At 40.7% G+C, this 25,586-nt stretch overlaps 2 protein-coding genes across 2 annotated transcripts in view; both read right to left on the bottom strand.

Annotated features, from left to right (window-relative positions):
* LOC134862332 (eukaryotic translation initiation factor 3 subunit H) overlaps positions 1 to 16,027 on the bottom strand; it is a 51,978-nt gene extending 35,951 nt beyond the window's left edge. Inside the window, exons 1-2 of the mRNA XM_063880191.1 lie at positions 15,857 to 16,027; positions 5,655 to 5,811 (exon numbers count right to left, since the gene is read on the bottom strand). Coding sequence (XP_063736261.1) covers positions 5,655 to 5,811; positions 15,857 to 15,958 — 259 coding nt within the window. The 5' untranslated portion in view covers positions 15,959 to 16,027. The remainder of the gene's footprint in view (positions 1 to 5,654; positions 5,812 to 15,856) is intronic.
* Positions 16,028 to 18,109: 2,082 nt separating this feature from the next.
* On the bottom strand, positions 18,110 to 25,389 carry LOC134862005 (double-strand-break repair protein rad21 homolog A-like). Its single transcript, XM_063879653.1, has 14 exons — positions 25,232 to 25,389; positions 23,640 to 23,822; positions 22,877 to 23,006; positions 22,579 to 22,678; positions 22,371 to 22,477; positions 22,005 to 22,202; positions 21,745 to 21,870; positions 21,386 to 21,511; positions 20,995 to 21,218; positions 20,338 to 20,491; positions 20,018 to 20,163; positions 19,481 to 19,663; positions 19,179 to 19,262; positions 18,110 to 19,038 (listed from the first exon to the last, which is right to left on the bottom strand). The coding sequence occupies exons 2-14, from the start codon at positions 23,781 to 23,783 to the stop codon at positions 18,847 to 18,849; spliced, it is 1,914 nt and encodes a 637-aa protein (XP_063735723.1). The 5' UTR covers positions 23,784 to 23,822; positions 25,232 to 25,389; the 3' UTR covers positions 18,110 to 18,846.
* Positions 25,390 to 25,586: the final 197 nt, after the last annotated feature.

The raw sequence follows: 25,586 nt of genomic DNA on the forward strand, positions 1-25,586 counted from the left end.
AAATGGCATTTCTTTTCTGGAATACAACGTACTTGGATGTACGCAGACCCCCACCTGGAGTAGGAATGGAACCTGATGCACATCCATGTATTTCCAAGCATAACTGCGGAAAAAATTAAGAGACCACTTCAGCATTATCAGTTTCACCTGTTTTATTATTTATAAGTACGTGTTTAAGTTTAATTATTTATTTTTATTGTATTCTATAAACTACTGACAATATTTCTCTGTGTTAAAACTCAACAGACACTGGAATGGCTGCCATACATGTAGAGTCGCTTCGTTTTTCCGGGGCTGTATATTGTTACAATGTGGGAGGGATATGCAAATTAACAATGCTGAGATTCCTTATGTGTAACTTTTGCCCATTTTTAAAGGTCTTTGAAAAGGTTGTGTTGGGAAGTCACATCAGTATGGCATTAAAAGTTGCAGGAAAACTAACCAGAGATTCTGCAGGGTGTCAAGCACAGATGATTCACACCCACGCAGTCCTAAGAAGTGATCTAATCAGGCAAATTAAAACCCTCCTGTGGACAGGAGCTTGTCTTATAGCTCCCTTTAGTGTTAAAGTCTCACCAAGCTGATTTTTTTCTATCTCATAGCCCAGTAATACTCACTTCAATCTAAAGTTCTATGACTAATTGGTTTTCCGATTAATTCAAACAGTGGCAGGAGGAGTGACAAACAACCAATAACCAAGGATGGTGCCAATCAGCTATATCAACCGTGTTAATGACTGCAGGTTGTTTATAAAACAGTGTGATTTTAATGAACCATCTTATTAGGATAGTAAAGCAACAGCCTTGTTATATTTTGTCGTGTCAAATATCCAAATTAAAACACATTTTGGCCAAGAAAAGACCATAATGTGTTGTTTGAGGGGCAAAAACTCTGCCTAATTGCTGAAATCAGGACACATCGCAAAACAAACTCCCTTAAACTTGTTTGTTTCACCAGTGTGACAACTGTTCCCCTCCTCTGAGCCAATCTGAAGCATGATGCGAGCCCAGAAAGGGGTCTGGCAGCCCCGACCACCTGCGCTGGGCAGAGCGAGCAGCTTGGCAGGGGGCAGCGGGACAGCCAGAAGGAAGTTCTGAGCTGTTAAAAAAAAATCTACTATAAGATGAAAAATAACTAAAAAGAACAATGTATATTGACATACACATAACATGTAATAAGTACATTTAGAATATGTCAATGTTTGGCAAAGCACACATGCAAGATTACTCCTTTTAATGTTTTTTTGGCCTAAAATCAAACACAAAAAACATGATCCCTGCCCAAAAAGCCAAAATCTCTGCCTACATTTTTATCCGCCAAAATAGCCAACAGGAAAGCATTCTCGAGTAACACATTTAATACAATTAAAACTTCCATTTCTGGACATAATCAACCCAACAGGACAGTGGTTGGGTTCTGACGTGATTTCTCTCTAACAGCATGTTGCTTTATTAATCTTTCTATAGCTGCGAAAGAAATGGACAGGGTCAATCTTTCTATAGCTGCGAAAGAAATGGACAGGGTGCGACAATGTGGTGCGAAATAATGGAAAACCAAGATAAAAAAAGGAAGGAAGCGGAGTTGTCGACGGAAGGGAAGGGAGAATGGAAATGGTCAGGGAGAAGGGAGGACGCAGCTTTCTTAGCTGCAGTAAGGAGAAATGAGGGAAGTAGTGGAGAATGAAGGCAGAGAAGGAGCAAGCTAATTTTTTTCTACCTTCAGGATCCCACCTGCTGCTGTCTGAATACATACTAACATGGGTTGAATATCAATCAGATTAACAAAATTGGTACTGCGCAAAGATTAGTTTGAAATAATCCCTCCTTACAAGTCAAACAGGCCACCATGCTTTCAAGCTTGCAAATTGCCCCAAGCCACACTTCATCAGTTGTTTAAGCAACTGATATTAACTTGTTTTCCTTTCGTGTTCAACTATTTTTAGGTATGAGATCAAACAGCTGCCATTCATCAGGATTACAAGTTTTTCAAACAGTAAAAGCTGTTTCAAGTGATTTATCCCCTTGGTGTTTTAATGTACCACTTTCATTATCCCCCTCTAATGAAAAAATACTTCTATTGCATCATTCTTTTCCTGTTGAAAACTCGACAGTGAACTTTGTGCAGTCCGTTTGCATGAGCTTAGAAAATGAGAGCAGATGCCCGCAGTTTTTCTTTTGAGAGCCGTTGGTTAAGTGTTTAAAAAATTCAAGAGATACCTGTGAGATGTAAACCTGTATGAGAATGGACAGGTTCGCCGCAGACCAGGCAAGAATGAAGTCAGAAAAAAATAAACGCCCCCACATGTCAGAACTTTAAGTGCAGTGACATTTTCAATGGACGCACGCCATGTGTTGGCAGACTGTAGAGGTTGGTAGGAGCAATATCTAATAGACTGGTTGATTGAAAAACTGAGATGGTAGCTTGGTGCTGATTCAATGGACTAAGATTAAATGTTAACTGCCTAAAGGAGCTATAGGCATCATAAAAAGGTTGGAATTTTATGTTCACACAATTTATTCCCTTATGTAACAACTCCTTTTCGCAGCTAATAAACAGAACGCATCTCCCCAACTGTGTGTTTTGTGTGTGTCAAGAGTAGGGAAGGTTATTATAACTACAATGTCTGATGCAAATGCCATTTCACTGAATAATCTCTGAGCCAGGATACCTCTGCTTCATATTATCACTTATATAACGACAAAAGAATAATGGCCAAAGCACATTATTAACATGCTACTTGCGTGCCTCTGGAGCACAAAAAGCCTAGAGAATAGTCTGCAGTTCTTCTCATCTCTCCATACATTTTGTAAAATGATACAAGGACAAAGTATGCAAGGACATGGGAAATAGGGGGGCTGGGGTTCAGCCAAGGTTTTATCTGAGGCGGACTCCGCTGTGCGCAGTCCATTACTCTCTTTCTCTATCTTTTTCTCACTCATATTGGTCAGATTTGCTGCCACTGACTGTCCTGCAGGAACAGCTCCACACTGGCACCTGTTGATGAAAAGGCGGCATCACACACACACACACACACACACACACACACACACACACACACACACACACACACACACACACACACACACACACACACACACACACACACACACACACACACACACACACACACACACACACACACACACACACACACACAGAGTAATTCTGATCTAAGGGGCCAGGCAATGAGTCAGAGTAAGATGATTCAGGTATAAACACACAAGCACACACACAGCACAGAGACAGATATATCCACTCATGCAGACCTTGTAAGGTAAACATGTCTAGGGTGCCTGATCGGCAGTGAAGAGACTGTGTTCTGCTCGTCTGAGTCTTTCTACACCCTAATCTCGAGCTTTATCTGGGGGCGTAGCGATTAGCTGATATGCATCTGTAAGTCAATACAATAGTTAGAGACACGGCTCCATTGATAGAGAAAAAAAACAAAACTCAGATTCAGTCCACATTCAGTGAGTCATTGTTCAAAAAGTGTCAAGAACATTTCGACCAAATATCTTCCTGTGCCTGTGCTGTAACAGAAAGTGTGAGTTTGTGTCATCTGTCCTGCAAAGTTTAACTCGCTATCACATACCAACTTAAGGCCATTTGCTTCCAAAAAGAAAGGTAGCATGGTACAGAATAATGAGGTGATGGTCGACAGGTACGCCTGTTCGCCTCATTGTTTAAATAATTGAAAGCCATTTTATTTGCTAAAGCTAGTGTTGAAAATATGGCATTTAGGCGTATGAAGCTGGCCCTCATATAGATCGACAAATGTATCTACAAATGCCCACCAATGTACAAAGATAGAACGTTACACACTCATTAGAAGGAGTACGGATTTGGAACTGTAAAAATATCTTTACTTCAAAAGTAAGTTCACCGACATGAACACTGTTCTGTCTTCTGCCCCAACATCGGAACAGAAGAAACACTGGCAATTGGAGGGGAAGAGCGAGAGAGAGAGGGGGGCAAGGAAAGTGGGATTGGGAGGACAGAAAGAAAGCGAGTGAGATGTGGCTGGTCAGCTGTGTGCGTGGGTTGACAATTCAGACCGACATACAAAACTACCAAATTTACGGATCCAGTTTTTTTTATGATTCTGTGAGGTACATTTATTCCTCAAAGAAAACCCCTTTCCACGGCTGTTCAGTAGATAAAATCGTGAGTGCAGGATAAACCCTTTTTTCTGCAAACAGACTGTGAGCGGAGACGGCTCAGAGAGCAGTCTACAGAGTCGTCTTCTCTGTGCCGTTTATCTAAACCATTCCGACGACAAACAGCCGGCACAACATGAATGACTCGCAGCATGTTTCCATGGCGGTAACAGATATACCTGAAGTCTCTCGCCTTTTCCAAACTTGATCAAAAGGCTGGTTCAGCGGAATTCTGTTATTGTTCTGTAAATGTTGGCGCTGCTCACTGATGTCCTTGTTAGGGAACGACAGATGCAACATGTAGCACGTCAAAAGTCAACAACAAAATACACCGTGACAATTACTGTTACGGACACTAACGACCTTTAGCCATAAGTGGCATATCTGGCAGGATTTTTGACTGTTGCTTGTTAGCAGCGGAGGCCTGATGGAGCAGGATTTACCCCCTTTCATCCGTCTTTCGCATCTTCTCCCCTTCCTATCCTTCAGGCGTGCAGCAGATTGTGTTGTGCTAACAAGGCTCGAGCATCAAGGCTTGATATGAGAAAGGCTGAGGTCAGAGGACAGGACATCCTTTGCTATGAAAACTGACGGGAGGCGCGGGGGGGGAATAGCGTTCGTGTGTGGATAAAGACCAAATCAAAACCTGTGCACGTTAGCACCACCCGCCTGTAAGCCAAACAATGCAGCCATTACGTCCCTGCCCTCAGACATCAACCCAGGCTCTGACAGTGTAGGACACCTGGCGCCTCGTTAGCTTAGTTAAAAGTCAGGATTGTCCTTATCGTCGGGCCGAGGGACTCCTTACGCACACCAACATTCAGGGGAGTTGTTGAAATGATCCTGACCTCAATAGAACGTTATTTCTTTAAGGTTTCCAGTACCTGAATCGCCTCAGAATGGTGATCCCAAGGCTATGCCACGAAAACTCTAACACATCTGCACCAGAGTCTGTTTTTAGGGTCCAGTTCTGGTAGGATTCAAGGACCAGTTCCCTCCCTTTGTAATTGTATTGCTTTTCAAATTAACTTGTTTGACAGGAAAATAAGTTTGTAGCTCCCCCGTCAAGGACTTGGTCAAATTAAATAATAAACCAACAAAAAAATATGTTCGCTGCTCTTTGATGTCAACTCAGTGTTGACAAAACAGTGCTAATTAAGAAAGTTGTTTATCCAAATTTGCAATTCGTCATGGCATTCAGTAGAATTTTAAACTAAAAATCAATCTTGTGTGGTTTTATTATTTGAGAACAAGTTAAGACTACAGCCTTTATGTCACTGAAGCACTCGGATATCGTCATCTCCTAACTAGTACCAGCCATTCTAACACTGGATCCCATCGCTTCATCTTCTAAGGAAATGTTTTCCTGTCAGTCGGTACTTTTTCCTTTCAAACTAGGTTGTGTACTTTGTTTGTGGGTGTGTGTGTGTGTGTGCATTTCAGCTACAGGAGAGGGTCGATAGAATAAAACAAAGAGGGTACACTGCTCTCGCTTACCTTCATCAAAGTCTGCATCATCCTCGGTGTGCTGGGGGAAGGGGAAGCAGTTGGTGATCTCCAGCCGGTCCTCCACCACCAGGCCCAGCAGGACGCCCTGCACCACCTCGCTGCCCTGGCCCTCTTCCTGGTAGTGCTTGATAATCTTCAACACCACCTGCGACAACAGAAAGAGCAATGTCACTGAAGAATCAAACTGCCGTAACAGAATGCAGAGAGGAGGAAAGGTGGCTTTAGGGTTCCTCAAGTAGCAGTTTCTGGAAAAAAAATAGTAACTTCCTAAACCAGGGAAAATGTATTTATTGTGCACAGCATTGCTTGATATGGTATTTTATCGTCTTTTGATTTATGTGATCCATTCCAATTGCATCTCAGATCGTCGTGTGGATTTTTGCTCATTAGTTTCTGTTTGGATGAGATTTTTTTACAAGCCACTTTTTTTTCATACGCCTTGCTGCAGACTTTCTTGTTCCTTTCTCTGTTCTTTCCACATTATATTTTATAACAGTACATAGAGTATATTCGAGTATTTAATTAATACCAATGGGAAAAAGGAGATAAGAAAAAATTGGCCTTTTTCCCCAGTATACATTACAACTCTGTTATCCTGTACAGAAAGGTATTATTACATAAGTATGTTGATTTAGAACATGGGGAACATATGCTTTGATATGCGATGTTAAATTATTATTTATCACAACTATACATGTAATTACTTTCCTCAACACATTACTGAGCTTAACAGTGTCTTCAGGCCATTGTAAATAGAATCAAAACAGTGAAGTCCAAGATAATAAAATATGAACCGTTAAGTGGGAGTTCACGATACTACTCTAATGTGTGCGAGGGAGATATCATGTTTCTTACAGTGCAGACCATGCATTCTTTATGGTATCACAAACATGTAAAGCGTTTGATCCATGCAAATATTTGGCACAAAGAAAAGTGATGGATTTAAAAGAGGCACTAGGTATGCAGGGGGATACATTAATACTGCTCCATTGGAAACAATTACATTTTTCCTAGAACTGAGTGCTTGTCCTTAGCCTGTGTGCAGCCTTTATCTGTGCTAATGCTTTCATGGTTCAGCCCACCCATCACCACCTCCACTCTGGAAACCTATTATAAAGCAACTCCTACTGCACATCTTTGAAAAAAATAAATAAATAAAAAACATTGCCAGCATAGTGTTCAATAGAATTGCAGCTGCTTGTCAGAGACAGAGACACAGAGGGGGGAAAAAAGATTGCTCTAACTCAGGTTTACAATTAATATAACGATTTTCTGCTGGGACGGGAACAGCACTAACATTAGCATGCTAGGCTAAACCGCTTCCACTTTCCAAAAAGAAGCTTCTTTAGCCTTAATACTGGTTTCTTGAGGCCAATACTGTTATTTGGAAGTTTTAGGAATCCAATGACAAAACAAAGTTGGATTTTCTAACATAAACTAAAATAATCTTCACGTTGGCAACGTTTCTAACGTGTACTGTAATCCCTTTTAACGCATTGGCCCACATTTGCACAAATTCAAGTATACGTTTTTCTAGCAAATATATTGTCCTGGTCGATTTATGAGTATACCTCGAAGAAGCAATTTAGCCTAGCTTTAAATTCTGAGCCGAGTCCAACGTTCATACTACAACAGGTACTCCTGATGTTGAATACTGCATACGACAGACTTCCTAAATCACTATATTTCCATTGCATTTAGTTAAAAATGGTCACAGGCTACTGGGCTATGATGTGCTCCTGTCAGTAGCACGTCAGGATTGACAGTGTCTCCTAGCAACACCGGCCCTTAGATGTCAGTCAACCACCCACTGAGGCCTGAAGCTTAGAGCATTTCCACAAATATGTCAAAAAAGGTTTTATCTTCTTTAGAAAAGTGATAAATTACATACAATGGCTATATACGTAAATAATGATCTACTTGTCCACAAAAAGTAAGGATGATAAAAGGTGTTAGTAGTCCAGAACACCTACCGAATAACCAACAACTTTATTGGTTTTAATTGCATAATAAATCTTCAGCCAGTGTTCCGCAGGCTTCTCTGGTCACTAAGCTCTCGTATAACACCAGGAAACCACCCAAAAGCCCTTGTTAAGTGGACAGTCTTGGACAGGTTACCATCACTGGCTGGATTTGGTTGCAAGTTGAGTTGTTTCCACCGCCCGCGGTGCTAAACACCTGTTCATCTCTGATAGCATACAAAAGGCCAGTTAGTATTCACCTCAGTGAAGCAATCTACACTGGAGAGAGAGGAGGTGGCACACACAAAATAAGAACCTCAATCTGATGGAATCTTGAAAAAATGCTACCCTCGTACAGTGGGAGGGTATATTTGGACTTGTAGTCTGATAAACCCACATGGCCCTGCCGGATCTGGACAGGGTGTCATGCATCATCGTACGTCTTTAATATTTAATGGCAGATAAAAATGGGCCAATTGGACAAGCCTCCACATGATTGAAGAGCTGGTTTAAGCACTAATGCTGCATCACCTATACCAAGGACAGCAGGGAAAGCCTATGGCTTATTCCTACACAACCACACAGAAAAACACACACATACGCCTACCAATCATGAGACACATCAACCTGCAAAAAAGAAGAGAGGCAAAGAGTGGAGAATACGGCAAAGCGTCTAAACGAACAGGAAGAGGACATGAAAGCGAAGTGTGGAGGGGGAGAGCATAAATCACGCTGATAACAGTGTGGGCAGGTCACAACCAGAGGCATTAATAATACACACATACACACACGCATGCAGGCAGGAGCATGGTGGTAGTCCTGGGGCCATGCTCACAACAAAACACACATCATCACCATGAGGGAGCCCTTACCCGTCTCACGCGCACACACATGCATACACACATGCATCTGTCTGGGGAGATGATTTATTTCAATAGAGAGCTGGACCTGTCATGGAACAAGTAAAAGAGCTAGGGGAGGGAGAGGTGATACGGGGTGGAGTGGGTAGGAAAACAAATCTCATTCTCTGCCTGCCTGCTTGGCTTTTCTGACTGAGAGGGGAGGAAAGTCTGAACAATAGGCAAGGGGGGATGGATGGGGAGAGAGAGAGGGAGAAAATGTAAGAATGAGATCTTGTTTGGGAAAGTGTTGGGCGAAAGCAAGGAGAAAATGCAACCATGAAAATGTGACCGAGAGCAACCAGCAGGACAAGGGAAATAAAGAGCAGGACTGGCCAGGTCAGGGGTGTATAAGGTGGCGGGGGCCATGTTCTTTCCTATGGAAGTTGCTAAGTGGCACATTAAAGGTCTCCTATTATGCAAAACGCACTTTTTGATGTCTTTTATACATATATATGTGTCCCCGGTGTGTAAGGAGACTCACAAACTGTCAGAAAATACAATCCTCTCTCTTTTCCTCCTTATCCACATCTCTAAAAACGGGGGTACAAAGGAGCTGATCCAGATTTGCTTCGGTTATGATGTCATATCCGAAATGTGGGCTGGCTTTACATTGAACTCCTGGCAATATCCCGCCCACGTGGCATGTCCCAACCTATCGTCCCCCATATACAGTCGCGAGCTGAATCCCCTCCACAGCACCTCAGTGTGTCTGTGTATTCAGCAGGATGTCTGCAGGAGGGACTTAAGAGTTGTTGTATATATAATACAAATAATGTCACTGCTCTAGTGGTAAAAACTGGGAAGTGTTTCAGAAATAATGCTTGGTGTGGTTTTGAACATAATATGGGGTTTAATCACAGCAGCGTTCAGCTGAGAATCTCCGTTAGAAACTTCTCTCTTCAGACGGAGAGCTGCATGCCGCTCCAAAGGGGTGTGTTCAGCTTCAGTTCAGCTTAAATTGAAAGCTAGTCACAGAATCAGCACTTCAGGAACAGGGCTGAAATAGAGGGGTATGAGGCATGGCTACAATGGGTGATCTGTTTGGTATTTTGAGCAAAACCATAACAGACAAGTTTTGTATAGATATTGCCCAACAATATATTGTTCAAATATAGCATAATAGGAGACCTTTAAGAACAAGAAATACTGCTGGGTTTGGGGGCAGTTCTCCACATCTATTGGGACCACAGAGTGTGCACAATTGCATTGTCATTTAGCCCTGCCTACAATCTGCTCTGTCATGGCTCAGTCAAATGAATGAAGAAGGAATAACTCTTGAATCGGGCCGCACTGGCTGCTTTTACAGAACCCAATGCCCCCCTCAAACCCCCACCCCTTTGAGAGTTGGCTATTTATTCTGCCAGCAAATAGCTTTTCTAGTCTTCCACCATCAGCGAGAGAGCAGATAGCACAGATACACAAAGCTTTGAGCCAGCCAACTCTTGGCAATCTGTTCATCACACACTTAAATAGTGTCCGTCTGGAAAGGGGGGGGTGAGAGATGGACAACTGGCAAAAAAACACTCCGGGAAGGTCAAATAAATAAAAGTAAATTCAAGCAGAGCTTGCAAAACACTCCTGAATCTACAAAAAAAAGAGGGGACTCGAAGAGGCCTCTGCACTGGTAGAAAGGGAAGGAAGAAAGGGCCGGGATTTCACCGGATGTGTTGGCGTCCTGGTGCTGAGTAAATGCCATCAGGTATTGTAAGCAAATTCTGAAGAAGCTTTTGATATGTGCAGGCCCGTACACAAACACAGAGAGCAACTATCTCCTGCACCGCCTTTCATGATACTCTCACACACACACGACTTGCATGCATATTTATTGATCCAGCTCCCCATCAGCTAGCCCAGTGAGAACACCTCATGTGGAGAGAGCCCAGGATTGATATGTGGACAGCGTGTTATAAATCAACAAGCTTAAAATTGAATTGTGCAAAATCAATTGCGGTCCAAATCCCCCATTGGCTTCCTTTAATTCTTATCATAAATCTTCTCTCTCGCTCACACAAAAGGGCTCATATTCCCACCGCAACGGGGCTCAAGTTATGAGAAAGTACAGCAAGAAGGATGATCCCGTAATGAGTTTTCTTTTAGCGCCACTGATGTGCAGACAAACTCTTCACTCAATGTTGGCTGTAATACACCTGCCACAGATAAAGCTTTGGTGCAGCTTGAGTTGGGTTAATCCTCGGACAAAGACAACTCAGATTCTCACCTCATGTTAGAGCGCCAGCTGGCTTCTGGCCCGAAGATATTTTTGATGTTTTAGAAAAATGTAACAAATGTATCTCTTTTTAACACAGTGCACAACATGCAAGAGCGGATTTAACCAAGAGATTTCTCAACATTTTCAAACGATATGATGTAAATGGGACTAAACCAAAGAGAAGACATTAATGCATCACTTTTCAAACAGAATAGATGCTGCTAATAATGTGAGGCGTCGCAGTTGGGGTTTTTTGTTTGATAGCCCTTCATTAAATCTTAATTCAATATTGGATCTGAAGTCAGTGTTGAATCTGCTTATTAAATCTGGCTTCTTTTAGAGCCACTAGTGAATCCACTAAGGACTAGTGTTCCAAAATTGAAGAATCTTAAGGTATACAACTCAAAAGATTGGGCGGAAATCTTTAAGCGAGAAGAAGAACATGTTTTGAGTAGCCTCTTTATGCTACAGCTACAACTTTACATTTTTGTATTCTATTAAACTCAAATCATTGCAATTTCTTGTGAAATGTTGATTAAGTATAGATCTGGCAGTTGGTACACCATATTTGGACACGACACAATTTGCAGGATCGTTTTTTATAAAGATGACAACGCACTCTTGTGTTTCTGAAACAACAGAAACACCCCGTCTGCTCACAATTGTGCAGACATGTCACGGAGCAGACCTTTCCTTACAAATCTTTGGACACCAGCATACAAACTCAACATCAGCCAAGTTTCATTTTGGCTTGCCATTCAGTTGCTCATGGAGGTAAAGTTGAACAGAGGTAGCAGATAAGACATGCTGCCGCCTTGTCATTTTACTCAGTTGGAGGCTCGAATCTTTCAGAAAGCAGAAGCTGCTACCTGAACGTTTGTACACTGCGTTTTTTCCTAATGGTGAGAGAAAGGAGCGATAACAGATTCAATAAAGGATTTGGAGGTGTGGGAGCTCAATCGGTGTTTAGTTGCACTCCAGGAGTCAGAGCTCATATCGGTGCGCCAATAGTATTTTTCATATTGGCAAACTAATTGCTCACACTGCAGTGCCCCGCCTGTTTGATTTTGACGAGCCAATTTGGACTTGTAGTGCCAAGTATTCTAAGACTACTCATAGGGACCCCGGCAACAACCAATGGGAGGTGTTATTGCAACGAAGAGAAATATATAATCCGGCACCTGCTCACAGATTCCTATTATATTAGGAAGATGTACAACTCTGCTCTGCTCTTCATTAGCTGCTAACTCAATTTCATTTGCAGCAATAATTCTCACATTTACCGTTATAAAATGACACCTATGTTGGATCATTTCAATTTCACATAAGTATGCAATTCCAAATTGAGTGTTAACCGGCTTACAGCATTTCATGAGTGGTATTCTAGTGAGGATGTCATTATAATGCTTAGGATATTAATGAAATAAAACTATTTTTTGGATTATTAATTGTCTGCCTTAATCAATAAACATTCTGTATTATTCTTGATTACCTCTCTTTATATTAGTTTATATTGTTGGTTGAAGCGTCTACCATTCGCACGCTGGCATCAAAGTGCCTTTAAGAGCTTGAGCGATTCACAGAAAAACCATGCTGCATGATATCTGCAATCAGTGGAACCATTTTTAACTTCAGCTCACTGATATCATTGACTCAGTTTACTGTTCCATCTTCCAATGACCTACCACACGTCTATACGTTTCGGCAATTCTGCTTTATTTAGGGATGCACCGATTGGAAAAATGTCGGCCGATGCCGATACCGATGTTAAGAATAACATTTTTGCCGATACTGATGCCGATGGCCGATATTTTACTATGTAATCTGTAATGGTAGCACAATGCAGACGGCCGCCTATCCCTTTAAGAGAGAGAGTGAGGAATACGTGTGTGCATGTGTAAGCGCGAGAGAGAGGTTGAGCAAGCCATAGTAAGTTTCTGGAAGTTAACGGGAGTAGCAGCGAGTATAACAACCAATGTATCGGTGCATCCCTAGCTTTATTTATTAGGAATGTCGAGTGTAATTTGGTCAACTGTTGCATTAGTGTAATTGTGTTGTTACTTGACTGAACAACATTTATTGACAACAGTAAGGAATCTAAAGGATTATTTCATGTAACAAGCAACATGTCAGTCTTATTAACACCCCTTCAAATAAAGCTTTACTTGTGCAATTAGCTTTTTCTCTAAGACTAATTACAGAACATAATGATGGTGTTGAGTTTTTAAAACACTCTGACAATATCAGCTTTCAATAAGCCGCTGCAGTCATCTTGAATCTGGAAAATAGCTATACAAGCCTAAACAGTTTTTCTACAAGGCACTAAACATGTGTTTTTTACATGTTGGTCTATTGAGATTGACTCACTTAGTTCAACAGCCATAAGTGGCCATAGAAGGACCTGCAGTGTTTGGCACTGTCCATTGGCCAAATGTTGCAGAGGCAGGGATTGCTGCTAGACTAAAACTTCATCTGTTAATGCCTTTTTCTTTTAGCTTCAGCTCGACTGTGAAGTGGCCACATGAAACAAGACAGACAACATTTTCAGTATTTTTCTCGTTAGGGCAATGTTTTATGTGTTCAGGAGTGAACCGCAAGATAGTCAACTTTACCTGTTATTGTGTGGATTAGCCTAGTGCCCAGCATGAATCCCTGTTCCAGCTGCAATGAAATCTGACTAAACAGTATGTTTGTTGGGCTGTAGACCCTCACAGGGAGGCCTCAGGTGGGAAAAGGGACTGTTCTGGCACTGATGAAAAAAACTTTAAAAACATGTAAGCTATTTGTGAGTGAAGTTTACAAATAAAATATTCTTAAATATTTTCTCTGCCTTTTTTTAATCCTTCAAAGCTTTCAAACCAATTTCCCGTAAAATATGCTCTGAGTGTTCCTTAACTCATGTTTCACAAAAGGACCTGAGCCTGACGTCCATCATACGTCAGAATAAATGATTAAAGACTTTTTCAAACATACAGACATTTGTGTGATCTCAGTAGGTGTTTAATGGAACCCTCTACTGTGTAGCACTCCACTCCTGTGGCAAAAGCAACCACTGAGTCCTCTTCTAAAGCAAGGAAACAATCCAATTCTAACACACAGTGATGATGCTGTTGGTGGGCAACCCTCCAACTAAACTCTTACAGACCGGTCATGACGCAACACAGCGGCAACTGCCTGCACATCAATGCATTTAGGTGATCCGAGTTTCATAACTCTGCCTGAAATAGACACCTTTTCTTCAACCCTGTGAATCCAAATGAGGCCACAAACCAAAACGGTTGGCCACTGTTGTTAATTTAACTGTTGCGATTGAAAATGGTTGATAAGGCTGGGGAAATAAATTAAGAAAATCTCATTAGCGGTCTAAATAATACACATTGAGGTGAAATATTTAGATTTGAAATTAGAGCCTGCGACTCTAGGGCAGCTTTAATGAGCAAGATAAAAGGAAGGAAGCAGCAGCTGGCAACTTTTGGTCCTGATACTGTGCTCAGGGAACACACGGTAAATGAGCTGCTTTGTGTATGGCAGGATGAAGGAGAACATCAGTGCATGGCTGTGAAGCAAGTTTGTCCTCTACTGTTTACACAGAGGTACTACAGAATAAAAATACTGCAATGTATAGTTTGTGGGAAGTTACATTTTAAAAATGGGTCACAAAATTGTTAAAGATCACTTATTATTCGTAAAACAAAGAAGCAATAATCAATTTAAAAGTCAAACAAATCTGCTAAAAAAAATAGGTCCAGCAAATTACCATCAAAACAGAAGGTGTCCGTGAACCAGCTCTAAGATATTATTTGGCAACAGCAGTTTCATCAAAACCAACCTAACAAGTGAAAATGTCCTAAGGAGGGGAAATATCAGACAAAATCGGGTTTATATTCCTAGAAAAGAACTGGGCGATAATGCCAGAATCTTCTGACCCGATATATAGGTCATTTGACATTTCAATAACAACGTATATCACTATTTTCCAAACATATTATAGTATAACCCTGTGTAATTTTAACATAAGTTTCAACTGAAATTATAAATACATTATTCAGCTATAAACTGACTATGTTTACATGCATGCACAAAATACAGAATTACCATGACAATAGTTTTATCAGAGAAATTTGAGTCAGATGTGCTTGTGGAGGTCAATTTAGACGATGTAATTGTTTATAAAGATGTATAATTTTTGTTCATATATGGTTCCATATCATATTCAATCAACACAAAGCTGAGCAAGAACTGGAAGATGGGGAAAATATTTTGGCGGTAGAAACAAAGTATTAAATCAACTTTCTGCCGAGAGGCTAAACACCACAGACTAAAGACCATGAACAAACATGGATGAGCGTCTTTGTGTTGTAGGAACAGAGCAGAGGGGGCAGACGGACAAGTCAGCTTTTATAGTTTGGAGATTTGTTTAAATCAATGTACAGAGTTGTTTTAATCATGCCTTTATGTGTTAATCCACTGATTGTTTCATACAGGGACCAATAAAAGGAACCGTACATGTTTATTAAAAGTCAAAAAGTATTTAAAAGGCCATGGTAAATCCAACTATATTGTTTTGTGTGCATCAAATAACGTAGAAAGACCATATGGCATAAGTATACTAAAATGAATTATTAAGTTGTGTTACAACAATGAAGTGATTGTATCATTATGTCTAGAAAAGCAATGCTTCTTAATTTAAGCAACACTTTTGAGGGAGCGAACAAAAAGCGTTAGCATCCTTCCTTATCCTGCAACGCTAGTGTATGAACACATTCAGGGAGGTCCTGGTTTGGAAATCAAACGCCTCCTTAGCTCTCCGAAAGCTAACGTTCACATTAAAGACTGTTAGCTTATTATTATTATTATTATTATCGTGTTAGCAAGTTGGGAGGCTGTAACAGCAATTATTTACGTTAGTCGGTACTGTAATGGTTTAAAAATAAGCAGTACGCACTAAATATGAAAGAGCTCAAGATAACCCTCTACATTAACGTTATCCGTCCGCCATGACAATGCTCACACTTCAGCTAGCATCCGGCCATCACCGGTAACACTTGGGACAGGTTTCTCTGCCGTCCTCAACCAAAACTCAACACGCAGTTACACAGCACCGTTGTTAACACTTACCAGTCCCTCAATCTGGATCTGTTTGACAGGAGAGTCCAAAGTGCCGGTTGTAGGAGCCATCACGGCGGCAGAAGCTGTAGCAGATTCTTTACGTGAAGCCATATTGAAGCAGCTACACGCGGAAAAAGGGAGGAAAGCGTTCGGGGACGGACGTTTCCGGTAGATATGCGGTCGTTTTCCTGTCCGTATAGAAACAAAGGGTCGTTGCAAAGTCCGCTTTGGTTGAAAATAGTAGCGCGCAATAAATACACAGTTTGTAAGTGTATAGCGAAATGTTGTTGTTTTTGTTTTAGTATATTATTTGGCCAACAGGCCTAGTAACAGTTGAGAGAGTTGATACATCGAGTACAATGTAATAACACCATATCTACTTTACCTTGGGGCTAAATAAATTATTTTGGATGTAGCAGAGAATTAAGACGGTTTCTGCTGAGTTAATAATGGTCAATCTCATTCATCTGACTGTCAAAATGCTGCTGTGACAAAGCAATATCAAAACTTGGGATAAATGAAGTATTTATCCATCTGTGTTGTATTCGGTAGGTTAACTACTAGTGCAATTCGGTGTACCACTATGGAATGGGAGGATAGAGGGAATTTTCTTTTCTACGTCTGCAAAAATATCAAATAGCTCTAAAACACTCTCTAAAATAAGCTTTTTACTTACATGTTTTGCTATTTGTGTTTTAATACATGTCTTTTGCAATTTTCATAGCAGTTTGTTAAATCATAAACCTATTTTAAATAACATTATCAATCCATGTGCTACTGCCATGGGTAGACCAAAGCTCAGTCCTCTCTTTTATTTTTCATATTTATCGCATTCTTTCAGTCTAGAACAAGTGTGGCACTCTTACCCACTCAACCCTGTTACTCATATTATCACAATAAGACAAATTAAATTCGAAGTTATCTTTCTTTAGGTAAATAACTAAGTGTGCCTTGAAAGTAGCATTACATTCTGCAGCTCGATTCCTAAATGATAAAGCTAAAATAAGTATTGATTTGCAACCCTATTACTATAATTCAATCAATCAATAGGAAATGACAGAAACAGCGCTGTGCAATAGTAGTACAATTTATCATTTTTAGAAAAACTACATTTAAAAATATAATTTAGCATAATCTACATGTTTTAAAATGTTCCGAGATTATGAACTCCTTTTTTTGTTTATTTGAAGTTGATTGCTATTGATTATAAAGTTCTCGCCCCCATTGAGCGCTGTTGAAAAGCAACAAATACAATATCTAATAGAAAGTGTACCATTGATGCCTGAGCTGGTCAAATCATTTTTTGTGATGCTTTACCACCTGTTTTATAAAAGACAAACAAAAAGAAAATAAAGGATTCATTTTTTTTTTTAAGTTTTGATGTCAAAATGTCCTCCAATGCTGGAATGACCCAATTTAATTGAAAAGGTGAAACATATACATCATATAGATTCATTACACACACAACCCTGCACTCGGTACTTGGTTGAGCCTCCTTTTGCATGAATCACTCTATCACTGCAGCGTGGCATGGAAGCGCTCAGTGGCACTGCTGAGGTGTGATGGTCGGTAGCTCAGGACAGCAGCCTTCAACTCGTCTGCATTGTTGGGTCTCGTGTCTCTCATCTCTTCCTCTTGAAAAGAACCCATAGATTGTTTACGGGGATCAGGTCAGGCGAGTTTTTTGGCCAATCAAACAGTAATTCCATGGTCATTAAATCAGGTATTGTAACTTTTGGCAGTGTGGGCAGGTCAAAAAAACGCTCCTGACCTGAACCCTGTGAGCACTGCAGTGATGCAGTAATTCATGCAAAAGGAGGACCAAGCAAGTGCTGGGTGCATGTATTAACTTACTTTTTAGAAGGCCAATATTTCTGTATTGAAAATCTTTTTTTATATATTTGTGTCATATTGAAAGTTTCTGAGAACCCAAATGTTGGGTTTTCATTAGCTGGTATTTGTGATCAAGATTAAAACAAACGCTTCAATAATTCCCTGTGTAATGAAGCTATATAATATGATTTTCACTTTTTAAATAGAAAACTGAAATTAACTAACTTTTCCATAATATTCAAATGTATTGAGATGAACCTTTATATACTTAAATTAAAAAAGCTCCTCCATCAGTCTTCCAATAAAAAGGGAAGTTAAATAAACATGGTTTCCATCTGGTTATATATGTTGATTATTTGTTCATGTCTAGCTTTATGAAGCCCATTATTAGAAAATAACCCTTAAAGTGAATAATGACCATTTACCAAGTACTTAAAACACTTTATTTCAAATCTTTACAGATGTATCACAACTAGGTTACCCGAAGACTAAAAAGGTGGGATACTGAACTTAACTGTAACGAGTACATTACCTAGTTACATAATGCAAAAAAGGTGAATAAGCATAAACGTAAAAAGGTCAAACAAAAATATTACATAAAACTTAAGTGATAAACTGCCTGAATTATCAACATCTGAAACATATTTAATGCCAGCTAAGATTCACCATTATTTTTGACGGATTAATTGTTTTGTTTATCATGAAAGAACAAGTGCAACAACTAGGAGAAGATGGGAGCGGTTACACTTCTGAGCAACAAAACAGTACCTTTCCAAAACATGTACAGAGTCAATACAGGATTCCATGTGAAAATACAGGGCTCTTTATCTCAAATCTGAAATAATTCATGTGTGAGGGGCAATGATGTGAAACTTATGAAATAAGACGACAATGGAAATTTAACTTACAAAACTGAAGCTTAGAAATTGGTGACTGAAAAAAGATGCTTTATAAATATACTTGTTAAACATTCTTCCTCATTTCGTTTGAACCAAATGAATACTGCATGATTCCACCTGTAGTACAGTAAAATCCTTTATTTCAAAAGCTTCCAACCCGTTTCACACTACACCCTCCCCAGGAAAACACGAAATAAGAAAGGCAAATAGTCGAGTAATTAAAAAAGTATGTCTGTTGCAAGCAGAATGTGTCTGTTCTTCCAATGTCTAAATGAGATGGAATCTTGGTCCAGCGGTGGCGACGATGTCGCTGTAGGGCTCAGTCTGGGTGACCTCGATGGCTTGCTGCTTCTTGAGAACAAGGAAACTGTAAAACTTGGCAGCTGCCTGCTTCTTGTTGTTGTTCCGGCACAACTCCAGCAGACTGACTGAGTCTGCACCAGTCTTAGCCATGACGCGCTATGGGGTAAAAGGCACAAAATGTTCTAAATTCCTTGAATTGAAATATCAATATAAAAACAATACCTTATTTTAAGACAGAAATGGAAAAAGCTTTCAGTCTACTATATACAAATACAAAAATATATTTGTTTTTGTACCTGGAGGCCGTGCAGCATCTGCTGGGTTCGCTTGTTCCATCTCTTCTCCTCCTGATCCTGATCTCCAGCCTGACCTTCCTCTTCCTGTGGATCAAACACACCATCATCAGCATCAAAGGGCCGAACTCAGAACCCAACACACCCGTCTCTACACCGGCATTTTCTATAAAAGTTTGCATTAATTACTTACTTCTGTTTTACTTACTCTCTTCTTTGTTAACATAAAACAAACTAACCAGAATGCATCAATATCAATTCATTTATACCAACTACAGTTTACCAGAGAAAGTTTTGCCCCTCACCTCCTCTTCGTCGCTATCGTCCTTCTTGTCCTTCTCCTTCTCTCCCAGCAGGTCCAGCTCTGGGACGAGCTGTGTGAGGCTGAGGCTGCTCTCCTCTGGGGGCAGATCCACCGAGTGCATGTCTAACCTCTGAGACAGCACCGAGCGGTCGACCACCTGCTGCTGAGGCTCCAAGGGAGCCATCTGAAAGAGCGGAAAGCAGGAGTCATTACCTGATTTGTAAGCATTTCCCAAATGTACTGCTTCAGAATTAAAATAAGTAAATACATCATTTAAGGGGGGGGGAAGCCACCATATGGTGTTAATAGTTCCATTCATTAATAGATTAGATCAATGTGACCTGATTTAAGTGGAATAATCAAATATGCAGCTTGCCGTTTAACACATTGGAAACAATTTGTCATGAATTATGGCTTCACGGCCCAACCATTAGAGGCCTTTGAACATCATTTTTTCCTGTATGGAAGTGCTGCGGAAACATTTTGCAAACTAATTTCCAGTGTTTTGAGACAGAAGATGTAGATGAAAAGTACTCACAGGAAGGGAGATCTCTTTGTCGAGGGTCTTGCGTTTGACCCCGCGAAGTGTGGATGGAGGAGGCATCACTGTCTCATCCAGGGTGGTCCTGCTGCCCTCCATCACAGAGGCTGACAGTATGCTGGGCTCCTCCATGATAGTCGGGTCTGAGTGAAGGATAAAGGAGATTGTAAATAAAATGTGTAAAAAAGTGGACGTGAACACAGCCTTATCCAATAACTGAAGGCGACTGCCACTGGTCCTTTTTCCCCCCATCACAAAACTCATGACATGTCTGCACTGGGATGTGACCCCCTCTCGGCTCTTCGAGTGTGTCTTACCGATAACATCTCTGTGCTGACTCAGGACCTCCTCTCTAGGCACCTCTGGGTTCTCCAGCTCTTTGAGGAACTCATCCAGACTGTCTGCTTCACCACCCTTTCTCCTCTTCCTCAGCTCGTCCGGCACCAGAGGCGTCAAGCAGCGTGTGAACATCTGACAGCAGAGATTTTAAAGTTAACTTCGAACAAAAGTTTAATTTAAAAATAGCAGAACACTTTATGCAAAGTCTGTAATATAATAAAGCATAGGGAGTGTTAGGGAGGACGGATGCTAGACAAAAAGGGAAAATGGTCCACTCAATTATGCATCAACACGTTTCTTATTCAGTATTCTGGAAGGGTAACTTGTGGGTTTGAGAGGATAGGGAAAAAACACAGACAAAACTTATCACTTCCTCCACCTCCTGTTCCTTCAATGCTCTCATTTTAAAATCCCACAGCCTGAACAGAATGTCAATGAATGATACAATAAAATAAATCTTCGTTCTCCTCCTCTATTAAATGTGCCTGAGTCTGACCTACTTCAGACCTCCAGTCATTACCGCTCCCTAAGTGATAATACTGCTTGTCAGTGATTTACAGATCTGATGTGATTCAAATAGTGACGCATGTACTTTTTCTATCCACAAATGCATATTTATGACAAGCAATAGTTACCTTAAGCAGCCTGGCGTTCCACAGGGGCTGGGCGGGCAGAGAGAAAAGCTTCTCCACTCCTCCGGTCTCCTTCCACATCATGAGCTTCTTGGTGGGAGGGGCGAGGTCCAGTGTGGTGACTATGTCCGAGTAATCGGACAGCTGGGCCCTGATGGTCTTACTGTCCAGCTCCTTCACACTATCCACAATCAGCTTCCTCTTACGCTTCGCCTTGGTCTCTTTTACTGTGCAGTGAAGGAGAAAATAAATAATTCATGGCTGCTTTACTTTTGTTACTTTCTGCAGAATTGCTTTTGAGAAGATGAATTAAAAAAGTATCTTACACAAAAATAGGAAGATAAGAAGTTGTACATACAGACATCTGTACAGAAAGGTTATGGGAGGGTCTTACCAGTGATGTCAATGGGCTCCAGAGCAAAGGCCTCCTCCTCATTGTGAACCAGAGTAGTCTGCTCTGTCTGGTCAGCCATGGCTGGCAGGGGCTCTGCTGGGCCGGAGTCTGGGCTGTCTGGACCCGCTGCACAAACACAAACAAAATTCAAGTTCTCCATAAACATGGAAGTTATGCCAGAGCGTGCATAGAACTTACAATAGCACATGACTAAGCATGTATTTTTTAGCTGAACTCTAGGATGTGAAGCTTAAAAAGGTAGTTTCATAGTGTGCACCAGCAACACTATCTGAGATTTGAAAAGAAAGTGCAGTTTCTGTTTTATATGCATTACAATAAGACAAATTAAATTCACTCACGTGATTGGAGGTTGTCAAAGTCGTCCTCGTCGTCTCCGTGATCTGGAGGCATCATGACGCTTTCTGTGAGGACTGGAGGGTCATCAAAGATACCTCCTCCGTCTTCAGAGCTCAGTAGCTTATCAACTGAAAAACAGAAGAAGTCAGGATTAACTCTTTATTACATGATCATAAAAATCTTACTAAACAACTTCAGTTGTAGTTTAATATAGCCAATGTTGAGATAAAATATTATAAAAATGAACTATAGCCGATCTCACCAAGCATTCCCCCATCCGTGTTGCCCAAGGAGGCGTCCCCAAAGTCGTCATACTCCATGTGGTTGGACTTATCAGGGAGATTAGCTGGGCCTGGTTCAGTCTCCAGCAAAAGGTTGGAGGCTGTGGCGCCGTGCATGATATCCTCGTCAAACGTGCTGGGATCACGCATCATCTCACGGTCATCCATACCAAAGTCAGCTGAAGAGTACAGAAGGTTATTTTTAGGGATAGGAAACCTAATTTAAAATGTTGATCATTAAATGCTAGGTTTTATCACGTTGAAATGAACAACTATCTACACAACACATGTGCAGTGTATGGTAGGAGTTTACATCAAATATATACAAAGCCTGTATAGTGTCCTACCAAAGTCATTGTCCTGCAGGAGGCTGACGTTGCCCAGATCTTCCCTCATGGTGATCTCTTCCACTCTGCTCTGGTTCAGGGTAAACTGCTGGGCTACATCTATGTCACTGTTTGAAAAAGCATTGAAGATAATTAAAACGGTTGTTGCATCTAAAACATAAATTCACAAATGACTGGTGGCAAAGATCAGCACATGTAGTGAACTTACTCAAGATCAGGTAATGGCTGGTCAAAGTCATGGAACTCCTCTGGGAGGGTGATGGCATTGTAGGCTGCCTCTCTATTTTCCTCAGGTAGATCCACCACACCTTAAAGTACATACAAGTCATAATGTTGTTATGCCATGCAACTGTTCTCCCATGACCCTTTGCCTCAAAAAGTCAAAAATGAATCTGTATATTTGTTTTGTATCAGTTATTATTGTAACTTTTTCAGTTCTTCCTTAAAAATAACCTTCCTGAAAGCCCTGTGCTCTAGTACTATTTCCACTTGTCATTTTTGCTCACCTGGCCTAAAAGCCATTTTGATCTTGATGAAGGCTTCATTACAGTCAGCAAGGAGGTACTTGGCCTTCCTGTGGTAGATTCTCACCACCCCAAGGAGCAGGTGGCCTGACGTACGCAGCGCCATCTTCACCTATGTGAGAACATAACAGGTAAAATGGAACAATGAATGTCATGTTAATAAACAAGAATGAACTGCATCGTGAGAGTACTACAACATTGTAAAGCAATGAGGTGATTTCAAAAAACACAGTGAAAATAAAAGATTTAGCAAAGGCTCAGCAATTGGCTGTTTTGAATATAACAAACATTATGCTAAGCTGAGAGGCTTAATTTAAGGCAAGTTAGATTTGAGACATTTAAATGCATTTCAGAATAATTCAATACTGTTTGTTACAATTTGCAGATCTATGAGATGTTGAGTGTTTAAAGAAATGTAACCTATTATTTTGAGATGTTCACTGCAACACCAGTATTCAATGATTCCTAAACTCCAACGTGTTCACATTTTAAGACATTTGAAATGAAGTCTTTTGAAGGATCTGCAAAAATCCTGTTTGCTCATCTGTGTTTTCATTTATACCATTTGTTCTTTGGTAGAAAACTTTGTTATTTTTTTCTGCTATTTATCATCAAAAGGCAACAACACCAGCAGAACAAAGCCATTCAGCAACTCAGGGCTACAGCTAAACTGAAGCCTGCCCAGTAGACTGATGTATTGCAGCAGGAACACCAGAATTTAGAGAGAGCACGTCTGTCCTGTTACCTTTGGACAGATGATGCTCTCCACACTGCTCTCCAGGTTGCATTCGAAGACATGGGCCTTGGTCAGCTTTTTGTCCCAATGGGCCGCTAGCCAAATCTTGGCCAGCGGCCCACGTTTGCTGAGGACAAAGTGGGCGTAGAACATTGCCCTGGTTCCCCTGGCTCACACAGAGGTATGGTTCACCTGGAAGAGAATATTGTTTATGCACAGGGAGAAGTGATTCTAGAAAGGCCAAGAAAAAAGAAAAACTAGAACAATAATATTCCTTAGAAGCATTTGAGAAACAATGTTGTTTTCAACAAACTTTTGCAAGGCTAATTGTCACAGTTCATGTTTAGAGAATATAAATTAACAGTTTTTATGAAATGTAGCTTGATTACTTAATAGAATATATGCTTGGTAATTATGAACAGATTGACCATTGCACATACTTCTGAAAAAGAAAACAGACATCAAGCTTTTCTGAAAACCGTGCTCAATAATATCAGGAGAAGTTACAAGCAAACCTGAAGAAAAGCAGGCTATCAAACATCTAACCAGTCTTTAAAGAAAAGTGTTGTTTATATTGTCATTAGAAGGAAGCCCAGATAAATAAAGGCCGCCCCAGCACATTTACAGGTCGGGCAGTATCTATTGAGAGTCGGGATTCTTTTCACTCTTCAGCAAAGGGGAGAAACGTTACGCCAAAATCCCCATCCGAACGTTGAGTGGCTTTGGCAAACGTAATGTTAAATATAGATGGTTCTTAATTACTTATAACCTGCAAATCCTTTTAAAACAATATGGGCCCACTATATTCCGAAACAACGTATTTCATTGCAACATTTAATTACTTTATCTTATTTCGCCTCATTAGATAACGAGCACTAACATCAATAAAAACTCATTCGAAGCACTATTTTGACTCTTGTTCTACGAAATTATAATTTAAACCGTTTAGGATAACGTTACTCATTTAATGTAACTCATGGGAATGATATTTATTAAACGAGATTTTAAACACAACAAGTGCTGACTTCATTAAAGTTCCGCCTATTTCCCTACCAGTGAGGCAAACATTGGAAATGCACATGTCTGCCTACGGTAACCGATACTTTTCCAGTACTATATAAATCATGAATTCTTGATTTTTCAAAATACATGATTTGAGTAAAAGAAATCTGGCGTTGCCTTATGTGGTGCAATACATGCGACGCAAAGAGTTTAGAGCGCCAAGGGGTTGGTCAGCGCCAGTAAATAGTCGGCGCCATGAAGTGGGATGAACTAAATTAGCCGCCAGCTAACTACAAAAGGAGCCCTGAAGCCGATTCATACATATTAAGGTTAATTGAAATAGAGATATCGATTTTAAAAAAGGGTGAACAAAACCACACTTTCCCAATGAAACGACAGTAAGGAAACCAGAACGAGGCGTCTATCAAAACCTACTCATACTTTCCCCCCCTCTAGTAGCACAACTGTATCGTTAGCTGGTGGCTAACGGCTCCCTGTACAGTGAAGGCCGCAATAAATCCACACAAACGTGCATGCTCATTCAACCTCGTAAAACACACAAAACAATACGAAAATATTTCAGCTGCAAGCACACTTACCGAGAGCACCCCCTTCACGATAAAATCCCAATGATTATGTTATTTCTCCCAGCAAATTCTCCCCTGTTGTACTCATTAAAACAGCCAAGATGGCGCCAGTCGCCTTCCTCCCGCTCACCGCTGTCCTTTTAAAATCGGCAGGATGTTTACAGTCAAAAATGGCGGAGGAGGAGTCTGTTGCTGAGGCTGACGCTGACAGACGGCCTGCTGTAAGCACTAAGCGGTGACAGGGGGCGCTGTGTCACAATGCTTACCAGAGTTACAGATAAATGTGATTATCGTAATACAGTGCGTCGTGTTTAACATAGTAGACTAACACATTCCATGCATATCCTATTATCAGATTAGTACTACA

This window comes from Eleginops maclovinus, chromosome 3 (assembly GCF_036324505.1).
Source record: "Eleginops maclovinus isolate JMC-PN-2008 ecotype Puerto Natales chromosome 3, JC_Emac_rtc_rv5, whole genome shotgun sequence".
Lineage (NCBI taxonomy): Eukaryota > Metazoa > Chordata > Actinopteri > Perciformes > Eleginopidae > Eleginops > Eleginops maclovinus.